Source organism: Paroedura picta, chromosome 2, assembly GCF_049243985.1.
Source record: "Paroedura picta isolate Pp20150507F chromosome 2, Ppicta_v3.0, whole genome shotgun sequence".
In the NCBI taxonomy this organism is placed as follows: Eukaryota; Metazoa; Chordata; class Lepidosauria; order Squamata; family Gekkonidae; genus Paroedura; species Paroedura picta.
The window spans coordinates 105119901-105144049 of NC_135370.1; the positions used below are offsets into that span (position 1 = coordinate 105119901).

Genomic DNA, 24149 nt, shown 5'->3' on the forward strand with positions numbered 1-24149 from the left:
TAGGACTGACCGGTTTGTTCGCCTTGCAGTCCAAGGGACTCGCAAGAGTCTTCTCCAGCACCAGAGTTCAAAAGCCTCAATTCTTTGACGCTCGGCCTTCCTTATGGTCCAACTTTCGCAGCCATACATTGCAACTGGGAAGACCATAGCCTTGACTAAACGCACTTTTGTTGGCAGGGTGATGTCTCTGCTTTTTAGGATGCTGTCTAGATTTGCCATAGCTTTCCTCCCCAGGAGCAAGCGTCTTTTAATTTCTTTGCTGCAGTCCCCATCTGCAGTGATCTTGGAGCCCAGGAAAATAAAATCTGTCACTATCTCCATTTCTTCCCCTTCTATTTGCCAGGAATTGAGAGGGCCGGATGCCATGATCTTTGTTTTCTTGATGTTGAGTTTCAAGCCAACTTTTGCACTCTCCTCCTTCACCCGCATCAACAGGCTCTTTAGTTCCTCTTCACTTTCTGCCATTAGAGTGGTATCATCTGCATATCTGAGGTTGTTGATATTTCTCCCTGCAATCTTGATCCCAATTTGTGACTCCTCTAATCCCGCATTTCTCATGATGTGCTCTGCATACAAGTTAAATAGGCAAGGCGACAGTATACAGCCTTGCCGAACTCCTTTCTCAATTCTGAACCAGTCAGTGATTCCATGTTCAGTTCTCACTGTTGCTTCTTGACCTGCATATAAATTTCTCAAGAGACAAATAAGATGCTCTGGTATTCCCATCTCTTTAAGAACTTGCCACAATTTGTTGTGCTCCACACAATCAAAGGCTTTAGCATAGTCAATGAAGCAGAAGTAGACGTTCTTCTGGTACTCCCTAGCTTTCTCCATGATCCAGCGTATGTTGGCAATTTGATCTCTAGTTCCTCTGCCTCTTCGAAATCCTGCCTGTACTTCTGGAAGTTCTCGGTCCACATATTGCTGGAGCCTAGCTTGTAGGATTTTGAGCATAACTTTGCTAGCATGAGAAATTAGTGCAATGGTGCGGTAGTTTGAACATTCTTTGGCATTGCCCTTCTTTGGGATTGGAATGTAAACTGACCTTTTCCAATCCTGTGGCCATTGTTGAGTTTTCCAAATTTGCTGGCATATTGAGTGTAGCACTTTTACTGCATCGTCCTTTAAGATTTTGAATAGTTCAACTGGAATGCTGTCACTACCACTAGCTTTATTGTTGCTCAGACTTTCTAAGGCCCATTTGACTTCACATTCCAGGATGTCTGGCTCCAGGTCAGTAACTACCCCATTGTGGTCATCAGGGATGTTAAGCTCGCTCTTGTATAGTTCTTCTGTATAATTTTGCCACCTTTGTTTAATCTCTTCTGCTTCTGGGAGGTCCCTACCATTTTGGTCCCTTATCATACCCATCTTTGCATGAAACGTTCTCTTCATATCTCCAATTTTCTTGAAAAGATCTCTGGTCCTCCCCATTCTATTGTTTTCTTCTATTTGTTTGCACTGTTCATTTAATTCTTATCTCTTCTAGCTTTTCTCTGGAATTCTGCATTCAATTGGGTGTATCTTTCTCTTTCTCCCTTGCCTTTCACTTCCCTTCTCTCCTTAGCTATTTGTAAAGCTTCCTCAGACAGCCATTTTGATTTCTTGCATTTCTTTTTCTTTGGGATGGTTTTAGTTGCTACCTCTTGTACAATGTTGCGAACCTCCGTCCATAGTTCTTCAGGCACTCTGTCTATCAGATCTAATTCCTTAAATCTATTTGTCACCTCCACTGTGTATTCGTCGGGGATATGATTTAGTTCATACCTGAGTGGCCTAGTGCTTTTCCCTACTTTCTTCAATTTAAGCCTAAATTTTGCAACAAGAAGCTCATGATCTGAACCACAATCAGCTCCTGGTCTTGTTTTTATTGACTGGATAGAACTTTTCCATCTTTGGCTGCAGAGCACATAGTCAATCTGATTTCTGTGTTGACCGTCTGGTGATGTCCATGTGTAGAGTCGTCTCTTGGGTTGCTGGAAAAGAGTGTTTGCTATGACCATTGTATTCTCTTGACAAAATTCTACCAGCCTGTGCCCTGCTTCATTTTGTACTCCAAGGCCAAACTTGCCTGTTATCCCGGTTATCTTTTGGCTTCCTACTTTAGCATTCCAATCCCCCATGATGATAAGCACATCATTTTTGGGCGTTGCTTCTAGAAGGTGTTGTAGGGCTTCATAGAACTGATCAACTTCATCCTCTTCAGCAGCAGTGGTTGGGGCGTAGACCTGGATCACTGTGATGTTGAATGGTTAGCCTTGGATTCGAACTGAGATCATTCTGTCATTTTGGGGATTGTATCCCAAGACTGCTTTTCCTACTCTCTTATTGATTATGAAGGCTACTCCATTTCTTCTGCGAGATTCTTGTCCACAGTAGTATACCTGATGGTCATCTGAATTAAATTCACCCATTCCTGTCCATTTTAGTTCACTGATTCCTAAAATGTCGATGTTCAGTCTTCTCATTTCTTGTTTAACCACGTCCAGCTTGCCTTGATTCATGGATCTGACATTCCAGGTTCCTATGGAATAAAAATCTTTACAGCATCGGACTGTCTTTTCGCCACCAGTTACTTCCACAACTGAGCGTCCTTTCGGCTTTGGCCCAGCCGCTTCATTCATTCTGGCGCTACTCGTACTAGCCGTCTGCTCATCCCCAGTAGCATATTGGACACCTTCCGACCTGAGGGGCTCATCTTCCAGCGTCATATCGTTATGCCTATTGGAACTGTCCATAGAGTTTTCATGGCAAAGATACTGGAGTGGTTTGCCATTTCCTTCTCCAGTGGATCACCTTTTGTCAGAGCTCTCAGCTATGACCTGTCCGTCTTGGGTGGCCCTGCACGGCATAGCTCATAGCTTCACTGAACTACGCAAGCCCCCTTGCCACAACAAGGCAGCGATCCTTGAAGGGGGAAGTGTACATTATTGACACCAAAAATGATAAAATAGAGTCTTCATTAGTTTGTAAAATAAAGTCTTTGTTAGTTACATTTACACCTCCTCAGTTAGGTGCCTCCTTTTAGTTATGCTTTAAGTTTGAGCTGAGAGTCACTACAGAGATATGTTAAATAATTCAAATTCAGCTAACATAGGAAATCTAAGACCCCACACTTACATGGTAGTATAAACCCATTCCATTAAGTGTCTCCTTTTAATTAAGTTTTAATTTTGGGCTGGTAGACACTACGAAGTTAGATTTGATAATACAAATTCAGCTTACTTAGAAGCTCTTAGACCCCAGATTAACTTCTTAACTAGTTATATTGCCTATATGGCTACGGAAAAAAGAGGAAAAGAATTTCAACCACTGTATCTTATTTCCGTTCCCCAAGGTTCTTAAGGGGGTCTCATATCGAGGCTTGTTGCATCTTGTTTTTCCTATTGACTTATGTTCTGTCCAGTTGGCCTTTGGCTTAGAAAGTGCAGTTGTAGTCTTTCCCTCGGAGTATACATCGGTGAATCTTGAAGCAGTTGTACCTCCTGGGCTCCAATATCAGTACAGTTTTTTTTCCAAGAAGCTCCTTTCAATCGATTACTTTCACTGCAGATCCATATATCTTTTGATTGGTTCTTGTGTACTGTTGCTTTAGAGTGGCTGTGTGTCTTCTTAGGTAGGATGTCCTTATCTAGGCTGCAAAGCTCCGACATCCCCTTTTCCATCTCCATAGTTTCAAGTTTCTCTTCTGCTGGTAGTTTTCCACCTTGTTTAGAGCTATCATCAGCCACTGTTGTTGATTCGTCATTCTTGTTAGAGACTTCTTCCTTGCCGCCTTTGAACTCCTTGAGCATATTTTTAAGCAAGCAATCTGTAAATGCTTTCAAATCTTGAGTTTGTTTCTCTAATAAGTAAGCAAATTTTTTTAGCATAGACATGTTCTAGGCTTGAAATTTTCTTAGTCTTAGGCAATTTTGCAAATAACCAGTAGAGGTCCTACGGAGTCCTAACGAAAAGCAACAGTCTGTTATGATATTGAACTCAGTAAAGCAGCATAGTAAAGCAATGTCTCGTACTGGAACAGAATTCTCGTGAGATCTTCCCACCCACGGCTCTTATCTCTTATCTCTGAAAACCAAAACAAATGCAGTAAGAGCTATTACTAATTAGTTTGAGTTGATTTAAGTCCTTCTTCTTCTTAGAAAAGAGAATTAGCCTGCCTCATATCGAGGTGGCTTCAAGTAGAGCTAGAAACGGGAGAAACGGAGGAATGGAAAAATACTTGCGTCTCTGTGCGTTAATCGATGTAATATCTTGGAATTTAGCAGATGTCCTCCCCTCAGTTCACAGCATTCGTTTGCAGTAAATTGTAGTAGAGGAACGAAGTAGCTTCACTTACACTCTATCTTGCTTAAATTAAAGAAAGCGGCTTTCCACGCCGATAGTTTGTTCCAGTGGAGAAGGTGCCGGGGGAAACCCCCACTCACTGTTTATAGGCTCGATCTGATGTCTGCCAGTTGTTTTCACTCCGGAGTTATGATGAGTCGAAAGTCTTGCAGGGAAGTATCCAATTAGCTTTGTAGATTAAAATAAGAGCTTTGTAGATTGCAGAGTTGAAAGAAAAGAAAAAAGTTTTAAAATGGCGGACGGCACTTACTGGACCCTGTGCACACTGAGCTTGCGTTCCATGGAAAATTAATTCCCTGCGGAACAGAGAGGCCCCAGAGATTCACAAGGAATTCCTGCGTAGATGGTGGGTGGGTTGGCGTACCCAAAACCCGGTTCTGTCAATCACAGCAGCAATTGACCCTCAGTGGAACAGGAGCTCGAAATATTCGAGCTATCCAAGTGCCATGTCTCCGCCCACAGTCCCTGACTCCTGGTTCTTGACTGGACTATGCTTCTGGCTCAAGACCTATGGCTTGGCTTCTGACCGCATCCCATGCTTCTGATAACAGTTTGGCTTTGACTGTTTATCTGGCTCTTGACCCTGGCTTGGCTTAACTCTGCTCCCTAACTTGCTTGCTGTGTGAACTATATCTCTTACCTCCTGGACTTGTCTCTGGTCTCCGGCTCTCGCCCTCCTGCCTTGGCACAGCAACGTAGCTGAGTAGGCGTAGCTCAGCAGGGCAGCCCACTCGGCCTGGTGGAACAACTTATCTTATAGGCCCTGCAGAACTGTTGGCACTCTTGCAGGGCCCTGGTTTCATTCATCAGGGTGCTCCACCAGGCTGCGGCTAGGGCTAAAAATTCCCTGGCCCTGGTTGAGGCCACTTTGACCTCTTTGGGACTGGGAATCTTGAATAAATTTTGCTTGTTGGATCTCAAATTTTTTGGAAGGACATAATGGAGGAGTTGGTCACACAGAAACCCAGTGTAGTATACTAAAGTTGCCTAGCAACAGCCACTAAGGGACCTATTACATAAAGCTACAGGCACTCATTTTTTAAAACTCCCAAGTGTTTGCTGCAAAGAAACAGTCAGTCCTAGAGGAGATCAGCCCTGACTGCTCCTTAGAAGGCCAGATCCTGAAGATGAAACTCAAATACTTTGGCCACCTCATGAGAAGGAAGGACTCCCTGGAGAAGAGCCTAATGCTGGGAGCAATTGAGGGCAAAAGAAGGGGACGACAGAGAATGAGGTGGCTGGATGGAGTCACTGAAGCAGTTGGTGCGAACTTAAAAGGACTTAGAGGAATGGTAGACGACAGGAAGGCCTGGAGGATCATTGTCCATGCGGTTGCAATGGGCCGGACACAACTTCACATCTAACAACAACAAGACCATATATAGTCATGTCGGTTCACCTACACCTCCCAAAATGGCCAATAAGGGTATGGGAAAGAGAGGGGCCCCAGGTAGATTTGTACACAGCTATGCTTTCCATCCGTGTTCTGCACGATCATGCCACTTCTGGGGTTTCTCAAAGCCTAAAGAATGTTTCAGGGGTTTCACAACAGTAAAAAAGTTGAGAAAAGCTTCTATAAGCACATAATATCACATTCTGATATGCTTTATAGAAAATGCAAAATAAAGTGTTTGCCACAGAGACATGTAGGCATCTGTAAATACCATTAAAAGAGTTTTAAAATGTGAACTGCTTAGAGATTACAGTTCTTTAAAACAGCACAGCAAGCAACCATCAATTCTGTCACACATTTTCAAATTTCTTATCCTTTGCCTTTTCAAGCATAAATACTACTAGAAGAATCCATGCTATTGCAAACATCTATAACAACCCAGTACACATTTAAAAAACAATCTACCACTAAGGCCTCAGTGCACAGCATAAAGAAAACTATTTTGCCAAAGGCAATAAAAGCTGATTTAGTATGTATATGCAGAGGTACATGTGGGGGTGTGATCAGAGCTTTGCAGCCTCAAAAGAAAATTAAATTCAGTATGCTGTTGAGATATTGATTTCGTGTTGGAAGAAATGTTTTATCAATATATACCTGCTACTATCCATCCTCATGTCCAAAGGGCCATCTTTTCTCAAGGAAAAACCTCTTTCTGCAGTATCCAGTTGCATAGAAGAGCAACCTGCATCCAAAAGAATTCCATCCAGACCCCCTGGCTGCACTCCTACAGAAGTTAACAAGGCTTCTGCTTGACTAAATCGTCCTAGAAGAGCTTGGATTTGTTGCCTGTAAGAAGAATCAGAGACAAGAAAATAATATCTCAGAATCAGGATATTAATATTTACTCCTCACTTATTTTAGAATCTCTAGTGATACAATAACCAACAGAAGCCAGCAATCAGAAAATACTATCAAATAGTCCCCTTATCTCCTAGTTATTCTCATTCCTGGTGCTATTGCAATATATAAAAGCCAAAAAAGAGAAATTTAGACTGCCTTCTGACAAGAACAACCCCTGCTTTGTCATTCTTAAAGAACCGAACAATGCAAAACTTTCTGCACAAAATTTTCCCTCCCTAGGAGTACATCTGAATTTTGCACCCTTTACCCTGCATTTTACAAATCCTCCTTTACAGAGATGTTTTCCCCATTTTGGATCTTAATTCACAGTTTTCCAGTGAGGAATTCCAAAATTCAAATTTGGTTTCCCACTACATGACCATTTTGTGTCATCACTGACCTCCCTACCAGTTCTTCTACCCCCCATTGTCCCCAACCCATCCGCCATTAAAAAAAAACACATAGTATTGACTTTGTTATGACATAATTTTTCCCATTAATATATAGCAACGTTATAAAGTTGGGACAAAATGGGCAGCAAGGTTTCATGTAGCCTTGTCTGTGCAATTACTCATCCATGAATTTCCTTTCCTTCCCTTTTTTTGTGAGTAGGTTTTGGTGCCACACACGTGTTGTTTCTTCATTCTCCCACCCCTTCCCTGGTGTGTGCGTGTTTTTTAAACAAAGTTATAATGTTTGTTGTTGTTTCTGGACCTCAACTGTAGGCCTGGCCATATAATTATTATATCATTACTATATCGTTATTTTCCTGGTAAAAACAGAAAATGAATCTGTTTTATTATGCATAGTAAAATAATAATACTGTAAAGTATATTAAGGAAAAAAGGAGCTATTGCTTTAAGAAGTACAGGAAAATGGAAATTGCTGGAAAAGGGAGAAATAATTCTGCTGCTCGTCAACTGTGGTGTCAAAGGTACTCATCAATGGGTACCTTCAACATTCATGGAACCACATTTCATGCATTGTTGACTATTGCATTGGCATGCTAACTGGGGAAGGGGCAAACATCATGTAAATGTGGTTTATTTACCATTTGAGACAGACTTCTCCATGTTAAGATGATGCTGTAAGGAAAGGAGCCTGGATCACATGAAAAAAACAGGTAATAATTATGCCATTGAAATGGTAATCTAGAGAGCCAGTTTGGTGTAGTGGCTAAGAGTGGCAGCTCTACTCTGGAGAACTGGGTTTGATTTCCCACTCCTCTACATGTAGCCAGTTGGGTGACATTATTGTATAGGTAAAAAAGGGAGGTTCCATACATTAAAAAATATTTAGCATGCTCCATAATTGCTAACACTGTTATGTATTGGAGTATCCATTCATTTTTTTTAGTTGGTGACTAAGAAGAAGCAGGGGACCTTTGAAATGTTGGCAACTATGCTTTTCCCCATGATGCTTTGCTGCTCTTGCATGGAAAAAAGAAGGTTCTGTCACTGATGAAATACATGTTGACATGGCTGTGCAACCCCTTTGCAAAGAAAGTGAGGAACACATGAGGATGGACAGATGTGAAAACTCTGTGAAATAAATGCCCTTTTGTGGGAGAGGTGTCACAAACTTGAAGCATCAGGTGGGAATTCAGCTTACTGGGAAACAACAGCAACACTGAGGTGAGGAAAAGGTCCTTGGTCGCTTGTTCACTACTATTTTACTTCTAATCAGAGTCAATATTAGAGAAGATAGTTTCATAATTGCAATCACTTTCATAATCTTATAACACAGCAGAAAGAAATGAGACTTATTGAATCCTTATTGTGCTTCTCTGTCAACTTTGTTTTTGCATGCAATCATCCAGCAGAGCTGTTTTATGTGGTTCAGGGTTTTTAAAATCATAGCCCAAGGAACTTGGATCTCATGATGAACTGCTACTTACTTAATTTATTTTTATTTTATGTATTTGATTGGTATACAATCCTCCCAGCAAGCTGACTCAGAAAGGTGAACAACAATAGCAATAACAATAATGGTGGACAACAAAAAGTGAACGACAATAGCAGTAACAATAATGGAGATTAATAACATTAACACCATATAAAACCATTGAAAAACCACATTCCCTAAACTAGCAGCAGCATCAAATTAAATATATTTCTAGCACAATCTCAGTTCAGATGTGGGGGATTTTTTTTATAGGGGGCCATTGTGTTGTAGGATCATTAGCCCCAACCAAATCCTCCATTTTGCAGAACTGTATCAGCTCCATCAAGACTCGGGTTCTCCTCCAGGAGCTCACTCCACCAAGTCAGGACCAGGACTGAAAATGCCCTGGCCCTGGTTGAAGCCAGATGTACTTCCTTGAATCCAGGGACAACCAACCAGTTGGAATTTGCAGACTGCAGCACTTTTGGGGGGACATAGGTTGAGAGGCTGAGTCCAGACCACAAATGGCCTTAATGGTAAGCACCAATACCTTAAGCTTAGTCTGGAATTCAATCAGGACCCAGTGCAGCTAATAAAGGACAGGCTGGATGTGGACCCTCCAGACAAAGTTGCCCAGATTCTCATATGTCTGATTTATATGAATAACTTTCAGCTTCTGATATCTGAGGATGTAGACAAAATTCTTGGACAGGTGAGACCTACCACTTTTTTTTAGACCCTTGCCCTTCCTGGAGGGTAAAAGCTGCTAGAGGGGACTGGCCAAGTGGATAAGTAGAATGGTAAATACTTCGGGGGGGGGGGGGTGTGCTACCTGTGCTCAAGGAGGCAGTGACCTGTTTTTTTGGGGGGGGGGGGAATCCTATCTAAGCCCTACTATGTTGAAGAATTTCTACCAACTCTACTTTTTCCATACTTGAGATTGAATAAACTGAAACTTAACAATGACAAGAAAGAAATTATTGTTGTCAGTGGAAACAATAGTTTCCATGGGCTTTACATCTCCTCCATCTGGGATGGGGTTATATGCCACTTAAAAGCCAGGTTTACAGCTTGAGGGTACTACTTAACACAGGAGTCACCTTCGAAAACCAGATAGCTATAGTACTTTTGCCCAGGCTTGGTTGGTATGTCAGCTACAACTATTCCTGGTGCAGTGAGATCTAGCCACACTGATCCATGCCTTATTTACATCTAGATTGGACATGGGGCTACCCTTGAAGAGAGTTTGGAAAATGATGCTAATATAGAACACTGGCTAGATGGATAGTTGGGGCTAGCTACTGTAACATGTAGAAACAATGAAAAGTGGGGTTTGGATCACTGACATTGCAATCCCAGGAGACAACAGAATATAGTGAAAAGTGGATTGGAAATAGCTACAGGAGGATCCATCTAAATTTGGTGAAAGAACAACAGAATAGTAAACAAAGTTCAAGTGCAAAGTTTCTCTTTCTGGGAAGGTGGTGGAATGGGCTGCGGTGTACCAGTACCTAGCATTCTTGGATGAAATTCCGGCCCTTAATCCATAGCAGTCTGGCTTCCACCCTAGCCACGGGGTGGAGACTGCACTGGTCGCCTTGATGGATGATATCTGGCACCAACTGGACCAAGGTGGTTCGGCCATTCTGGTCCTTTTAGATCTGTTGGCCACATCTGATGTGGTTGACCACAAACTATTGGCCCACCGCCTTGCTGGGAACGGAATTAGGGAATTAGGGGGACTGTGCGGCAATAGCTGGTCTCCTTCCTCTGGAACTGGATGCAGAGGATGGCTGTGGGGAATGAGCTGTAAGACCCCTGTCGGCTCCCTTGTGGGGTGCCACAGGGGGTGATACTCACCCCACGCTCTTTAACATTTATATGCGCCCTCTAGCCCAGCTGGTCCAGGGCTATGGGCTGGGTTATCACTAATATGTGGATGACACCCAGCTCTACCTCCTAATGGACGGCTGGCCAGACTCCCCCCCCCCCCCCGCCCTGAATACATTTGCCAGTTGTTTGGAGGCAATGGCTGGATGGCAAAGGAAGAGTTGTCTGAAACTCAACCCCTCCAAGATGGAGGGCCTGTGGCTGGGTAGAAGAGGGCAGGATCAGGAAGTGCGACTTCCCAGCCTAGATGGTATGCAGTTAACTCCTGCACTGGTTGCCAGGAATTCGGGAATGACCTTTGATGCTTCTCTTTCCATGGAGGCTCAGGTCACGAAAGTAGCCCGTACAATGCTTTTCCGTCTGCGTAGGGCGCAGCTACTACCACCCTACCTGTTCTCTGGCCACCTGGCCACAGTGATCCATGCTATCGTCACTTCCAGATTAGGTTACTGTAAATCGCTGTACGCGTGCTTTGGCTTTGACCCAGAAACTGCTGAAAGGGTCCTTACTAGAATACCATGTAGGACCCATATTCAGCCGGTGCTCAGAAAACGAGCGATAGGGTTGTGAGTGTCCTGAATAGTGTAGGGTGTTGGACTAGATGACCCAGGAGGTACCGTCCAACTCTAGGATTCTACAACTGCACTGGTTACCAGTCTGCTTCCAGGTCAAGTTCAATGTACTGGTATTGACCTTTAAGGCTATATGAGGCCTGGGACTTATCTGAAAGATGGAGCTCTTCCACCTGGCATATGGTTGAGGCCAGGGCGGGGACTCGGTGTTACCATCAGAGGATCCCCCGGATAGGTTACATCTGGTTCCCCGCTCCCATCGGAAGAGAACTTGGCCCTCGGGCTGAATCGGGGGATGGGTGTGGGGTGTTTAAAATCTTTTAGGGTGGTGATTGCTGTCTGCTTGGTTCATAATAAGGGCTGTTTTTATGGGGTTTTAATGGAAACAATTGTTTTATATTTGTAAACCACTGTGAGACTTTCCAAGTGCGGCAGTATAAAAATTGAAAAATAAATAAATAAAAGTGATGCACATAGGAACAAGAAATCTTAATATAAAACATGCTGATAGAATATGAACTGGCTCAGATTAAGAACATAAGAGAATTTGGGGTTGTAGCAAACAACTCAATGAAAAGGATGACTCAGTATGCAGCAAGCAACCATGAAAAAAGTATAATACATGCTGGGATTATAAGAAAAGGGATTGAATGTAAATAGGCAATAGAACGATGGTATGGCGTCATTTGTACAGTTCTCGGTCACCCTATCTCAAAAGGAATATTGCAAAGCTGGAAAAATACAGAAGAGGAGAACTAAGGTTATTAAAGGATTGGAACACATTTCTATAAGGAAAGGTTGCATATTCTGTTAAATTTTCATTCTAGACAAAAAGAGGGTTAAGGTAGGATGTGGTAGTCCTACTTATAATAATTATAAAATTATTCATGGGATGGGGAAAGTAGGTAGAGTGAACTTTTTCTCCCTCCCTCCTTGATAGAAGAACTTGTTGCACACAGTTAAGTTTATGGGTCACAGGTTGACAAAACAAATAATTAAATTGTGGAAATCATTGCCAGTGGACATAGGGATAGCCACAAACACAGATGGGTTTATATGTGGTTTAGACAACTTGACGTATAATAAAAGGTTCATAAATGGTTGCTAGCCATGTTGAGTAAAAGAGCTATCTACATTCAGAGACCATAAGTGCTAGGAAACAACATTGAGGTAGGGCTCCCTCTTTGTTGCTCCTCCAGAGCAACTGGTTGAACACTGTGAAACAGGATGCTCGACTAGATGGACCACAGGTCTGACCCAATAGGGGTCTTATGTGCTGAAAACTCAATTTTCAGGTATACATGGCCTTATTTGAATCTTGGACTGTGGTACATAGGGAGAGACTTATACTTTCCTGCCTATATCGCTTTTCTGACCTGAAGGGTTCCATGTATACATATACTACATTGAGGGTTCCATGTATACATATACTACATAACTAGATTTCCCCAACAATGCAAATAGTATCTTTTACCCATTTCAGGTTGGTAAAATTGTGTATATGAGGGAGATATTCCATCTCAGAACTGGTCTATGCATACCTGGGAATTAATTTCCCAGACGGATGACCTCCGTCGCCAGTTGGACCGAGGCGGGTCGGCACTGCTGATATTATTAGACTTCTCCGCAGCGTTCAACACAGTCGATCATGAGCTTCTAGCTCGCCGCCTCATCGATGCTGGAATACAAGGGACAGCCCTTCAATGGCTGATCTCCTTCCTCCAGGATCGTGGACAGAGGGTTGCAATAGGAGAGAAAACATCAAACCGCCGGCAACTTACTTGTGGAGTCCCACAAGGAGCGGTCCTCTCTCCTATCCTATTCAACATCTTTATGCACCCTCTCACACAACTGGTACGGAGGTTTGGGCTGGGTTGCCATCAATATACAGATGACACTCAGCTCTTCCACCTGATGGATGGCCGCCCTGACTCTCCCCCAGAAGCATTAGCCAGTTGCCTGGAAGCAGTGACGAGATGGCTCAAGCAGAGTCGTCTGAAGCTCAATCCTTCAAAGACGGAGGTCCTGTGGCTGGGTAGGAAGGGCCCATGTGAGGAAGCGCATCTGCCTGCCCTGGATGGTGTGCAGCTCTCTACGGCTCACTCCACCAGGAACCTAGGCGTGATTCTGTACGCTTCCCTCACAATGGAAGACCAGATCACAAAGGTAGCTCGGATGGCGTTCTACCACCTCTGCCAAGCCAAACTACTAGCGCCCTACCTGGCCCCGGAACACCTAGCCACAGTGATCCATCCACGGTCACCTCTAGACTGGACTTTTGTAACTCGCTCTACGCAGGCCTGCCCTTAGCCCTGACCCGGAAACTACAGCTGGTTCAAAATGCAGCAGCCAGGATCCTCACGGCAACACCGTGGAGATCCCACATCCGGCCTATTCTCCACCAGCTGCAATGGTTACCAGTTGAATTCTGGATCAGACTAAAGGTTCTGGTAATTACCTTCAAGGCCATATGCGGTCAGGGCCCAGTGTACCTGAGGGATCGCATCCTCGCCTATGCCCCCAAAAGAGCTCTGCACTCCACCGGCACCAACCAGCTAAGGATCCCTGGCCCTAAAGAAGTCCGTCTGGTCTCGACCAGGGCCAGAGCATTCTCTGTTCTGGCCCCCACCTGGTGGAACGAGCTTCCGGAGGAGATCAGGGCCCTGACGGAGCTTAAACAGTTCCGCAGGGCCTGCAAAAAGGAGCTCTTCCACCAGGCATTCGGCTGAGACCAGACGTAATCAACAGTGACCGAAGGGCCCCTGCTCCCCCCCAGGCCCCCCTCAGAATTCCACCAATAAGCCCTGGACCTGTTTGTACTGTTACATTGTTGTATTGTTATATTGTACTGTTACATCTGGTTATAACTATTAGTTATCATTATAAGGTTATTCACATGTTTTTATAGACCGTTTTATGTTTTGTTCCTTGTTATTATGCAAACCACCCTGAGCCGTCGGGGAGGGTGGTATATAAGTACGATAAATAAATAAATAAATAAAATAAATAATTTCTTACCATGTAACTCATAATATGCGTTTGATTGTGAAGACCTGAGAAACATAATTAAGTGAACTTATGTGTTTTAAATATTTTTATCTTATCTTTCCATTCAGTTAGGGCACAATGGTGACAACATTTTCCAAAAATTAAAAATGTAATGTCCCACAGGTAACAGGCCCATGGGAGGCTGCATGTCTGTATGGAATCACATTGAAGAAAGTGGCATACAAAGGCAGTAATTACACATAATTCAGGAGACATCTTTATTAAGCAGTATAATGGTTATAATGTAATTGGATCTTTTTGCTCTATGTAAAAGGGATACTTCCATTTGTTACTTGCTTGAGAGGAAACTGCCAACACGGTCTTCTGCAATAATGCTACATACAAAATGACAGTGTGTTATCAGTTCTTTCTGAAGCAAATAAAAAAGAAACACTTCCAAATTATATTTCCCTAATGAGGAGCTAAATGCTCAAAGCGTATTCTGTAAGACTGCTATTCTGCTCAATAACTGCCTGTGCCCACTAGAATCAATATTTGCATCTCTGTATGAGTCACATTTTCAATCAGGAAACATGCTCAGAACAGTGACTCACACAGAAACACAAGGGGGGGTCCTCTGAGAGGAATTTTCTTTCATATTTTAAAAATAATACTTTTTTTTGGATGTATAAGAGAACTATGCAGCCAGTTTTAATGCAGATAAAGAGTATTCCTCAGTAGTTGGAAGCTAAGTGATGGCACATGTATCTGTGGGTATACCATATAACTTAGGGCTGCTATGACACTGGGAAAATACTGGAAGAATGTTTTTATAGCAGGCCCTTGTGAGACAAAGGATGCATTGCTGATTGCATCTTACTGATCTCAAGAACAACAAAACTTGTCAGTGATGAAACTTTCATTCTTGATATTGCAATCCACTTTACTAAGATACTGTCTTCTCAAATATAACTAACTTTGAAAAAGTCCCCAGCCTTTTGATCTCCTATACTTTAATAATCTGTAACCATTATATTTGGGAAACAAGTCTTCTGTCCGGGTCACATCCGGTGTCCGGACTTTGTTTTCACCACAGCAGGCCAATCTGGGTGTGGCTGCACACAGATTGGGTTGGCCTCCACAGCACCCACTCTAAAACATGGCTGTGAGGTGCACACCGCCTCGCAGCCACACAGTCCCCGCAAGCTGCCGCACGCTGGCTAGCCTGCCGCTTCACATGGCCAGCGGTGACTGCCACAGCTGCGACTGTCGCAGCTGCAATGTGATGCCATCGGCCACAAGGAGGCAGCATACTCAGGGAGGAAGCGGTGGTGGTGGCCGTTATCAGATGGTGCTGGCCCTGAGGCAGTGGCAGTGGCGGCAACCCCAAGGAAGCAGAGGAGCCCACAAGGAGCCACCGGCCATTCGTGCAAGGACCCACCAAGCGTGGTCCCCCAAATGATCCAGCCATGGCCATGAGGAGAAGTGCATGCCCTGAGCCAGCGCCACCGCTCACAAGGAAGAGGTGGCCACAAGAGCGAGCTGCCAGCAGCCGCTCACTGACAGAGGCTGCCCAAGCTGCATGTGGGGGCAGCGAGAAGCTGGTGGCCCCTAGGGGGTCATGACAGCCCTGGGAAACAGCTGGCTTCAGCAGCCCCAAGATAGCTGCTGCGGCCCCACATTGCACCCCACCGTCTGTGCCCAACCACCGCCTACATAGTGGTTGCAGGGCTGCTGCCAGCTTGCCGGAGGAGCGCGCCACCAAGGACAGCCAGCCCCAGACCCGCCTCCATACCCCATGATGCATTCTGCAGGGACAGTAAGTGAGGCCTTGGGAGCCCACATTGCCTTCCCGGCCCTTCCTCCCTCTTCTTCCCCCCCAAGCCTCCCCCCCCCCCGCTAGTGCCTACTGCATTAAGGCATGCAGCAGGCTTTTTGCCTGGTAGCAAAATAATAATCTGATTAAATTTCTTTGCATACTCTTACGCTGCTTATTTTCCTACATACCATGAAGCTGTTATACTTTAGGGCTTCGGGAGGGTCAAAGTAAGAGACGCCTAGTCTAGAAGCATTCCTTATTGAGGCAGGAAGAAAACTGCCTAGCGGAGGGTGTTTTCCACCAGAAGATGGGAAATTTAATTTGACCTGCGCCCCTCAAAGAGAGATGGGAAACACCCACCAAGCTGTCCTCCTGACCTAGAGGGAGAACAGTGCCCAGAGGAGCCCTGGATAGCAATGTGAAGAGCCACTGAATGAGTATGACTAGACTTAACAGTTCAGAATGTGGTTCATTGTTGCTTCTTAACTATAAAGAATTTAAAGGAAGTCTGATAAAAAAAGATTTACATTCAGATACCATTTCTCAACAAAATGGATTGTGTTGCATAACAAAATATTTAAGATTTAATTATGCAGGTGAAATGCTTTGGTTGCCCTGGTGGATGACCTAGGCATGGTGAGAAGGAAGAAGCACAAAGACGGTGATGAGATTAATAACTGTTCCTAGGTACACCATTGGCCTGCAAATAAGCATTGTCTCTAGAGTGGGGGAGAGAAAAGCTAGCAGCTGTGGGTGGAGGAGGATGTCAACTGAAGAATCCAGGCAGCTCCTAGTAAGTATGCCTTCAGGCTAGAGAGTACACTTTTCCATTTATGTGTGGTTGCAGACATGGCTGGTTAGTCTTTGCCAAAATTTACAAATATTTGTATATTGCAGAGATGCAATTTCAGAGTAATATAATAGTGGGGTGCAGGCAATGCTAATGAAGGGTGTTTGCAAGCAAACTGCCCCTCCAAGCAAGGGAACACTGCTAACAAGTGAACTGGAGTAAAGAGGCTGTTGATTAGATTAGATTAGATTAGATTATTTATTTACGGTCATTGACCAGCATCAAAATATCTACAATCCACATACATTGTTACAGTGTTTTAACAGTCAGGACACTCAGCATCAGGGAATAAACAAAACCACAAACATTATTACAGCATTTTGACAGTCAGGTCACTGAGCATCAACAATAACCAAAGATTTCTGCACTCTACTGTTTTGAAATGGATGAAACTAAGAAAATGAAATGAAATGTAATCTTGACAGAACAGAGGCATTACTGGTGGGGTAAAGATTTGACCCAGGAACTAGAATATTGTCTGTTCTGTTATGAGCTTGTGCTCCCAAAGGAACAGGTTCGTAGTTTGGCAAACACATGAAACAGCCATATACTGAATCTGATCACTGGTCCATTAAAGTCAGTATTGTATACTCAAGAAAGCAGCAATTCTCCAGGGTTTCAGATATGGGTCTTTCATCTTTTCTTTCACGTTACCTGATCCTTTTAACTAGATAGTTTGGCAGTCCCGTCTAGTAGAAGATCTATTTGGTTGCACCACAGAATTGATGCAATTAGGATAGATGATCCACTGACTGGTGAAGGGAAGGAATGGGGCTCCGCCATCTGATGGAAATTTTAGATTGTTTTAGTATTTTACAGGGGATTAATTGAAGAGGTTTTTATGGCAACTGTTGTGTTTTATTCTTTTATCTTGATGTAAACTTCCCCGGGCCGACTACATCGGGAGGGGTGGGGTATAAATTACAATATAAATAAATAATTTAAAACATTCTTTTAATGCATTACATTATATCACATTACAGTGACAAAAGAAGAGGGGATTGTAAGGAATGTGGATATAAGAGTTGACTGTTAACATATATAGTGAGATAAGGAGTATGTAATGTAATTTATTATCTAACTCTGCGGTCTCAGGACAAGATAACAAACTGAGCACGGCTTGTGACTTGTGGGGATGCTTCCATGCTTGAGTAGAGATGGCTGGGGCAAGCAACTAGTCTCTTTTAATTATTTCTTTTCCCAACTAGGAAAGTGTCTGCCATTACTTACTAACCTTACAAAGAATCATCATACTGCATAATTTGGATTTTATGACACAGTTTACTGATTTGCTTCTAATTTACTTTTTCTTTATATCTGTACTCTTATGATCCTTGTTCCATTGTCTGAGGAATGCACTCGACAGCTCACACCTTGAATAAATCTTTGTTGGTCTTAAAGGTGCTATTGGACTCAGTTTTGTTATGCCACTTCAGACCAACACAGGTACCCACTTGAAGAGATTGTTGTGGTTAATTAAAAATCTCTATACTGATTCTACTGCTCAAGTGTGGTGTAATAATAAGGGTCACTTAATTACATCCTTCCCAGTTATCCTGGAGGTCTGATAAGAGTGCCTTTTAGCACCATCTTTATTTAGTTTCTTTTTCTAATCCTCTTCTGAATTAGCCAAAATTACTGGATGCTTCAGTCCCTCTGTTATTGTATGAACCTGGGTCAACCTTTTTTTGCATTTCAGAACATTCCATACTTATTGTTTTCATCTATTAATTTTACTAAAACTAAATTATTAACTTTCAAATCTTTATTAATAGAGTCTTTGCTAATGAATGTGTTCACTCGTTAATTCCTGCTAAATTCCTGTCTCCTCTTATCTTAAATAAGATTATATAAATATAATAAATAAAGAACTCACTGGAAAACTTACCGTATATCCTCGTATATAAGCCAACCTGCATATAAGCCAAGGCACCTAATTTTACCACAAAATCCCAGCAAATTTATTGACTCGCATATCAGCCGAAGATGGGAAATGCAGCAGTTACTGGTAAATTTACATTAATTTACATTATTTGAGACACTAGTAGGTTCAATGTTTTTGAGTATCAATTTCAAAGAAAAACAGTGAACTAGCTCTGTAAGTGCAAAAGAGGGCCAGGAAACCAGAACAGAACAACAGTACCCGAAGTTGGCAACCTCTTACAACAGTTACCAAACTGGGAGAATGGCCTACTCTAACTACAGCTACAGTGCCCTCCCAAAACAAAGCACTGAAATAAAGAACTGTAAAACTCAACACTGAAAGAAAGAACTGTAAAAATAAACTTTTAAAAGAAACACAACCCCAAGAAAAAAAGGCAAACAATGCTGCCCCTCAGAAAAAAGAAGAAATAAATATTAGAAGAAACAGTAAATCCCAAAGCACCCCCAAAACACACCCCACCCCACCCCACCAAATAATAGTTCAGAAGACGTGAAGGCAAAAGGAAAAAGAAGATCAGAGTCCCTCAGTCAAACATAGCAAGCAAGCTTCAGCTTGCAGGAGGTTTGCAGAAACAATGTAATGATTGGCTGGCTGGCAGCAGGCTGTTATTTCAATTACTGTATATAACTGCATATCACAGAATCACAGAATCATAGAGTTGGAAAGAGCCATACAGGCCATCTAGTCCAACCCCCTGCTCAATGCAGGATCAGCCCAAAGCATCCCAAATCATCCTATAAGTCGAGGATGACTTTTTCAGTGGGAATACTGTGCTGAAAAAATTATACACAAGTATATACGGTATTATGCTGCCGTATCTGGCTCCACTCAGTGGCAAATGGGCGAAAGATGCCTGGGCTGCAGAGCTCAGCCGGAGTCCACACCAGTCAGGTCAAAGTCCAGTCCGAGTTAAAGCAAGCAGAGTTGGGGCAAGGCAAAGAGTAGTCGAGGGAAAGCCAAGGTCAGAGTACAGAGAAACATATAGTCACCAAAACCAGTCCAATTACCAAGTGTGTAGTCAAAAGCTGTTTGCCAGAATTCACAGGAGTTTGCAGAGACAAGGAATCTGAGCCGGACGGGAGGGTTTCTGCGTAGATTGCACCCATGCCGAGGATCCGCTGCTGTCTTGCCTAAAAGCATCCCAGCTAATTGGCTGCACTTGGGGGAGGACTCACTCATCCTCCCCAGGAGCTATCCTAGCTGGGCTCCATCTGCTCTGACAGTGTGCCTGCAGTCTTTGGCTCCTTCGGCGTTCAGCAAACACCACTCTTCTGCGCCCTCTGTGTCTTTCAGGCAAACTATCTGGGCTGGAATGCCTTTGTGGCTGCTCCAAAGATGTCTCTTGGGAAGTGCCTGGCTGACTTGTGCTGTTTTTCCCTGCTGCACATTCAGAGCTCCCTCTCTCTTCTGACAGAGCTGGGTGATCTAAACAGCTGGCTCAGCAGCAGGCCCCGGTGGCAACTCCTGGGAGACGGGAGGTGGCACTTATGGTCCATGGCTGGCTTTTTGGATTTGTCCAGGGGAGAAATAATGATAGAGGCTCTCTAGCAAATGACGGAAATATCTCTAACTTGATGTTTCTGTATTCAACATCAGTTCAGGCCAAGCCCAAAGAACAGCAGATCCTTATAATTGCAGTAAATCTCATCTGAAAATCTCAGTGCAACAGCTGGACTTTGAAAGCTCTGGAACAATTATTAGCATTCAAGGTAAAACCTCACAGTGAACCCCAGCACAGTGCCCCATCGAGAAGACAGGTTGGACAGAAATAGCCCTATATGGCAACACAATTGATCGTGAGCTGGCCTTAACACTTCAATCCCTACTAGAACTCTATCCTTACCCAAAGATAGAACAATTTACCTCGCAGGCAGAACACTCCTGAATGGTTCCCAAAGCAACTAACAGCAGAAGAGCATACTGTAAACCCTTGAGCACAGATAAAGGTAAAGGTATCCCCTGTGCAAGCACCAGGTCATGTCTGACCCTTGGGGTGATGCCCTCTAGTGTTTTCATGGCAGACTCAATACAGGGTGGTTTGTCAGTGCCTTCCCCAGTCATTACCGTTTACCCCCTAGCAAGCTGGGTACTTGAGCATAGATATATGTCATTAAATTTAACCTCCATAGCTTTTTTTATTGATGTTGTATATCTTCCTTCCAAGGATATCACACAAAGAGTCAAAGAAATGTGGACCATCTTTGAGGAATATCTAGATTAGCTCTTGCTGTCCTTTCTGGATGTTCTTGTTATAGTCACAGGTGATTAAATGCCAGACTCAAATTCTCTAATGCAGGGGTAGTCAACCTGTAGTCCATGAACATCTGGAGGACCACTACCCCTGCTCTAATGAAATACTATATAATCATTTTAATTAATTCCCTCCAGGTTGGATACACACTTTTCTTGGATGCTTTAGGATGCTTTGGGCTGATCCTGTGTTGAGCAGGGGGTTGGACTAGATGGCCTGTAATGGCCCCTTCCAACTCTATGATTCTGTGATTCAGTTCACAATCTGGCAAATGCACTACCATCCCCCCTTCCCGCCCCAATCTTTCAAAGATGTTAAATCAAACTGGAAGGGCCCTTGCCTACTACAATGGGTTCACAGGCTAGATCTCTTTATTCTCAATGGGGGCCATTCCTGGAGAGTATATATACTGGTCTGAGCCAGCATTTTTCATCCGACCTGGTGGAATGAGCTCCCGGGAGAGCTGCGGGCCCTGAGGGATCTTTCAACATTCCGCAGGGCCTGCAAGACGGAGCTCTTCCGCCAGGTTTATGGTTGAGGCCGGGGCTGATAATAGATCTATGCCTCCCCCGGGGACTCGGGTTCTGGACCCGAAGCAAAACATCATCAGGACCTCCTCTCCACCCGCTAGTAGTGGGAGGGAGGGGGGGGGAGTTGAGCTGCCATTCTTGCCATGCCGGCAATATTGGCAATGTTATTATTGTTTTATGGGGTTTTAATGGGGAATTGCGATATTGTTACCCGCCATGAGCCGCAAGGGAGTGGCGGGCTATAAATCTAATAATAATAATAATAATAATAATAATAATAATAATAATAATAATAATAATAATAATAATAATAATAATAATAATAATCCAGACATCACATACGCTACTGGATTATGTAGTGTACTTGGACAACCAATCAACACATATAAATATAAATATAAATATAAATATAAATATAAATATAAATATAAATATAAATATAAATATAAATATAAATATAAATATAAATATAAATATAAATATAAATATAAATATAAATATAAATATAAATATAAACGTATTTAAAAATGTCAGCGAAATCTAATGCTGACAATAATCCCAAAATAAACTACAGTAGAATTGTATGGAGTGGGAAAAGAGAGCAGTAATGTCAACATCAAACACTTCAACTCTACAGCAGTGTAATCGTGGCTAGTTTAATTAAAGAATGGACAGAATTACTATCCAAAAGTATTCTCGTTTTGCCCTGGCTCCCATAAAATTCAAATCAAGGTCCTGATTTGATTCAGGATGTCTGGCAGCTAAAAACAATTTAAACACTCAATTTCAGAAGCATAGACTCAGTAACATTAGTTCAATCTTTCCAGCTTTGAGAATACAAAAGAAGCTATATAAAAGCATCTAAAAGAAAAAAAAGGAAGCAGCATTAAGGGACACTTGGTCCCAGTTGATTCAAGCTTCCAATTCAAAGAACCCTAAACCCTTCTGGCATTTAATAAGGGGTGAACTTCACTCAGAAGAAATTGCACACAAGAAGAAACTGCACCATATCAGCAAATGGCTCTGAGTCTCATTTATATTCAGCAGAAAACCATTCTGACATATCTTCATAGTGCCTTTAAGGTGATCTCTCCTTGTGGCCCCCAGTAACAATCGTCAAGGTTAAAATAATAATAATAATAATAATGCTGTTGAAGCCAGGGAAGCCTCCTGGAAATGGTAGGATCTTCCCCAAATTGATCAAAACCAGTATTGACTGATAGGTCCCAGTGTTGGCTGTACTTTTAGATACATGAATTACAGTGCAAGATCATTAAAATATGCACATTATTAGCCTTTGTCCTAAAGGTGATATCATTAAAAAATCCCAAAATACTTAATTTTAATAGTTAATTGATGAATACAGACACAAATAATGAAAATGTATTTACTTGATGTAAAGAATATGTTCATATAAGGAAAATATGAGTGCTCCCAAAAAGGTTTTATGAGTAAAGATCAAATGGGAAGGTAAATCTTGAGCTACAACTGTTTCAATGAGACTGTTAATGTTTGTGACGATATTCATGCGAGTATCTGCTTAGAAAACGGCATGAATGGCTGTCAAGGTACTCAGTGTTGGGATACTGCCGGGATACTCAGTGATAGGTTTGGCAAGCAGGGAGGTGGTTTATAAGGACACCATTACCAAAGCAAGTGCCCCATCCACAAGACTTTCAATTCTGAGCTCTGTTGGGATTAAGAGATAGGACTGGGATTAAGTTGTTGTACCACCCAACCCCCTGCTTGGCTCTCTGCCTGAGCTGACAGTGGTGAGTTCAAAAGTGGTTTTGAGGATTGCTAGGCTGGTTGTACCTAGGGGATTTCAATATTCATAGCAAGGTTGTCTTGTGAGGAGTGGCTCAGGATTTCATGACCTCTGTGACATTCTGCAGGTCACACTCTTGATCTAGTATTTTGTTCTGGGCTGGGTGAATGTGATCTGAGGGTGGAGGAATTATTGATGATAAATTTGTCATGGACAGGTCAAAGTTACAGGGATACAGATCTGACTTACAGGGATACAAAAACTCTGCAGATGTGTTAGGAGACAATCTATTAAAACAATCTGCCCCTGGGTAGCTTTCTGATGATCTCAGCTCATCAGAATATTCCATGTCAGTGGTGGAGACAAAGTAACACTTTCTAGCACATTCTGTCTGTTCCAGGTGGTCAGAGGCTTGCTGAGATTTGATCAATCTCTAAAGTTTCATACTTCAGCAAGATGACTGAACACATGGTAGCCGGATAACTTCAGGCATTTCTGGATGACGGAACAAGTTTAGATCCTTTCTAATCTGGTTTTAGGCCTGGTGATAGGATTGAAACAGCTTTAGTCACTCTGATAAATGACCTGAACCAGAAGGGATGAGGGAGGATCACTTCATTGGTTTTTCTGGACTTTTCAGAAGGTTTCAATACCATCGATCACAGTATCTTTCCTAGACTGGGATGCAATTTTTAATAGTTGTTCCAGTTCTACCTGGGTGGCAGGTATCAGAAAGTGGTGCTAGGAATGGCTGCTCAGTCCCTTAAACCAAGACCTACTGCTGGATAAACAGGTGGCAGCTATTGCCACAAGTGCCTTTTACCAGCTTTGACTGGTTAGCCAGCTATGGCTGTTCCTAGACACAGAAGATCTGGGCTGTGTATGGGGCTGACTTTGAAAAGTGTTTTGAAACTTCAGTTGGTGCAGAATGATTCAGCCAGGATGTTGACTGGAGTGGGTCATGTGGATCATATTTTCAGTCTTGATCCATCTATGTTACTAGACTAACATC

At 42.9% G+C, this 24149-nt stretch overlaps 1 protein-coding gene across 4 annotated transcripts in view; it reads right to left on the reverse strand.

Annotated features, from left to right (window-relative positions):
• METTL15 (methyltransferase 15, mitochondrial 12S rRNA N4-cytidine) overlaps positions 1 to 24149 on the reverse strand; it is a 158318-nt gene that overhangs the window by 15157 nt on the left and 119012 nt on the right. For all 4 annotated transcript variants that reach the window (XM_077321973.1, XM_077321971.1, XM_077321972.1 and 1 more), the window contains one exon: positions 6395 to 6586. In XM_077321973.1, the coding sequence (XP_077178088.1) occupies positions 6395 to 6586 (192 nt within the window). The remainder of the gene's footprint in view (positions 1 to 6394; positions 6587 to 24149) is intronic.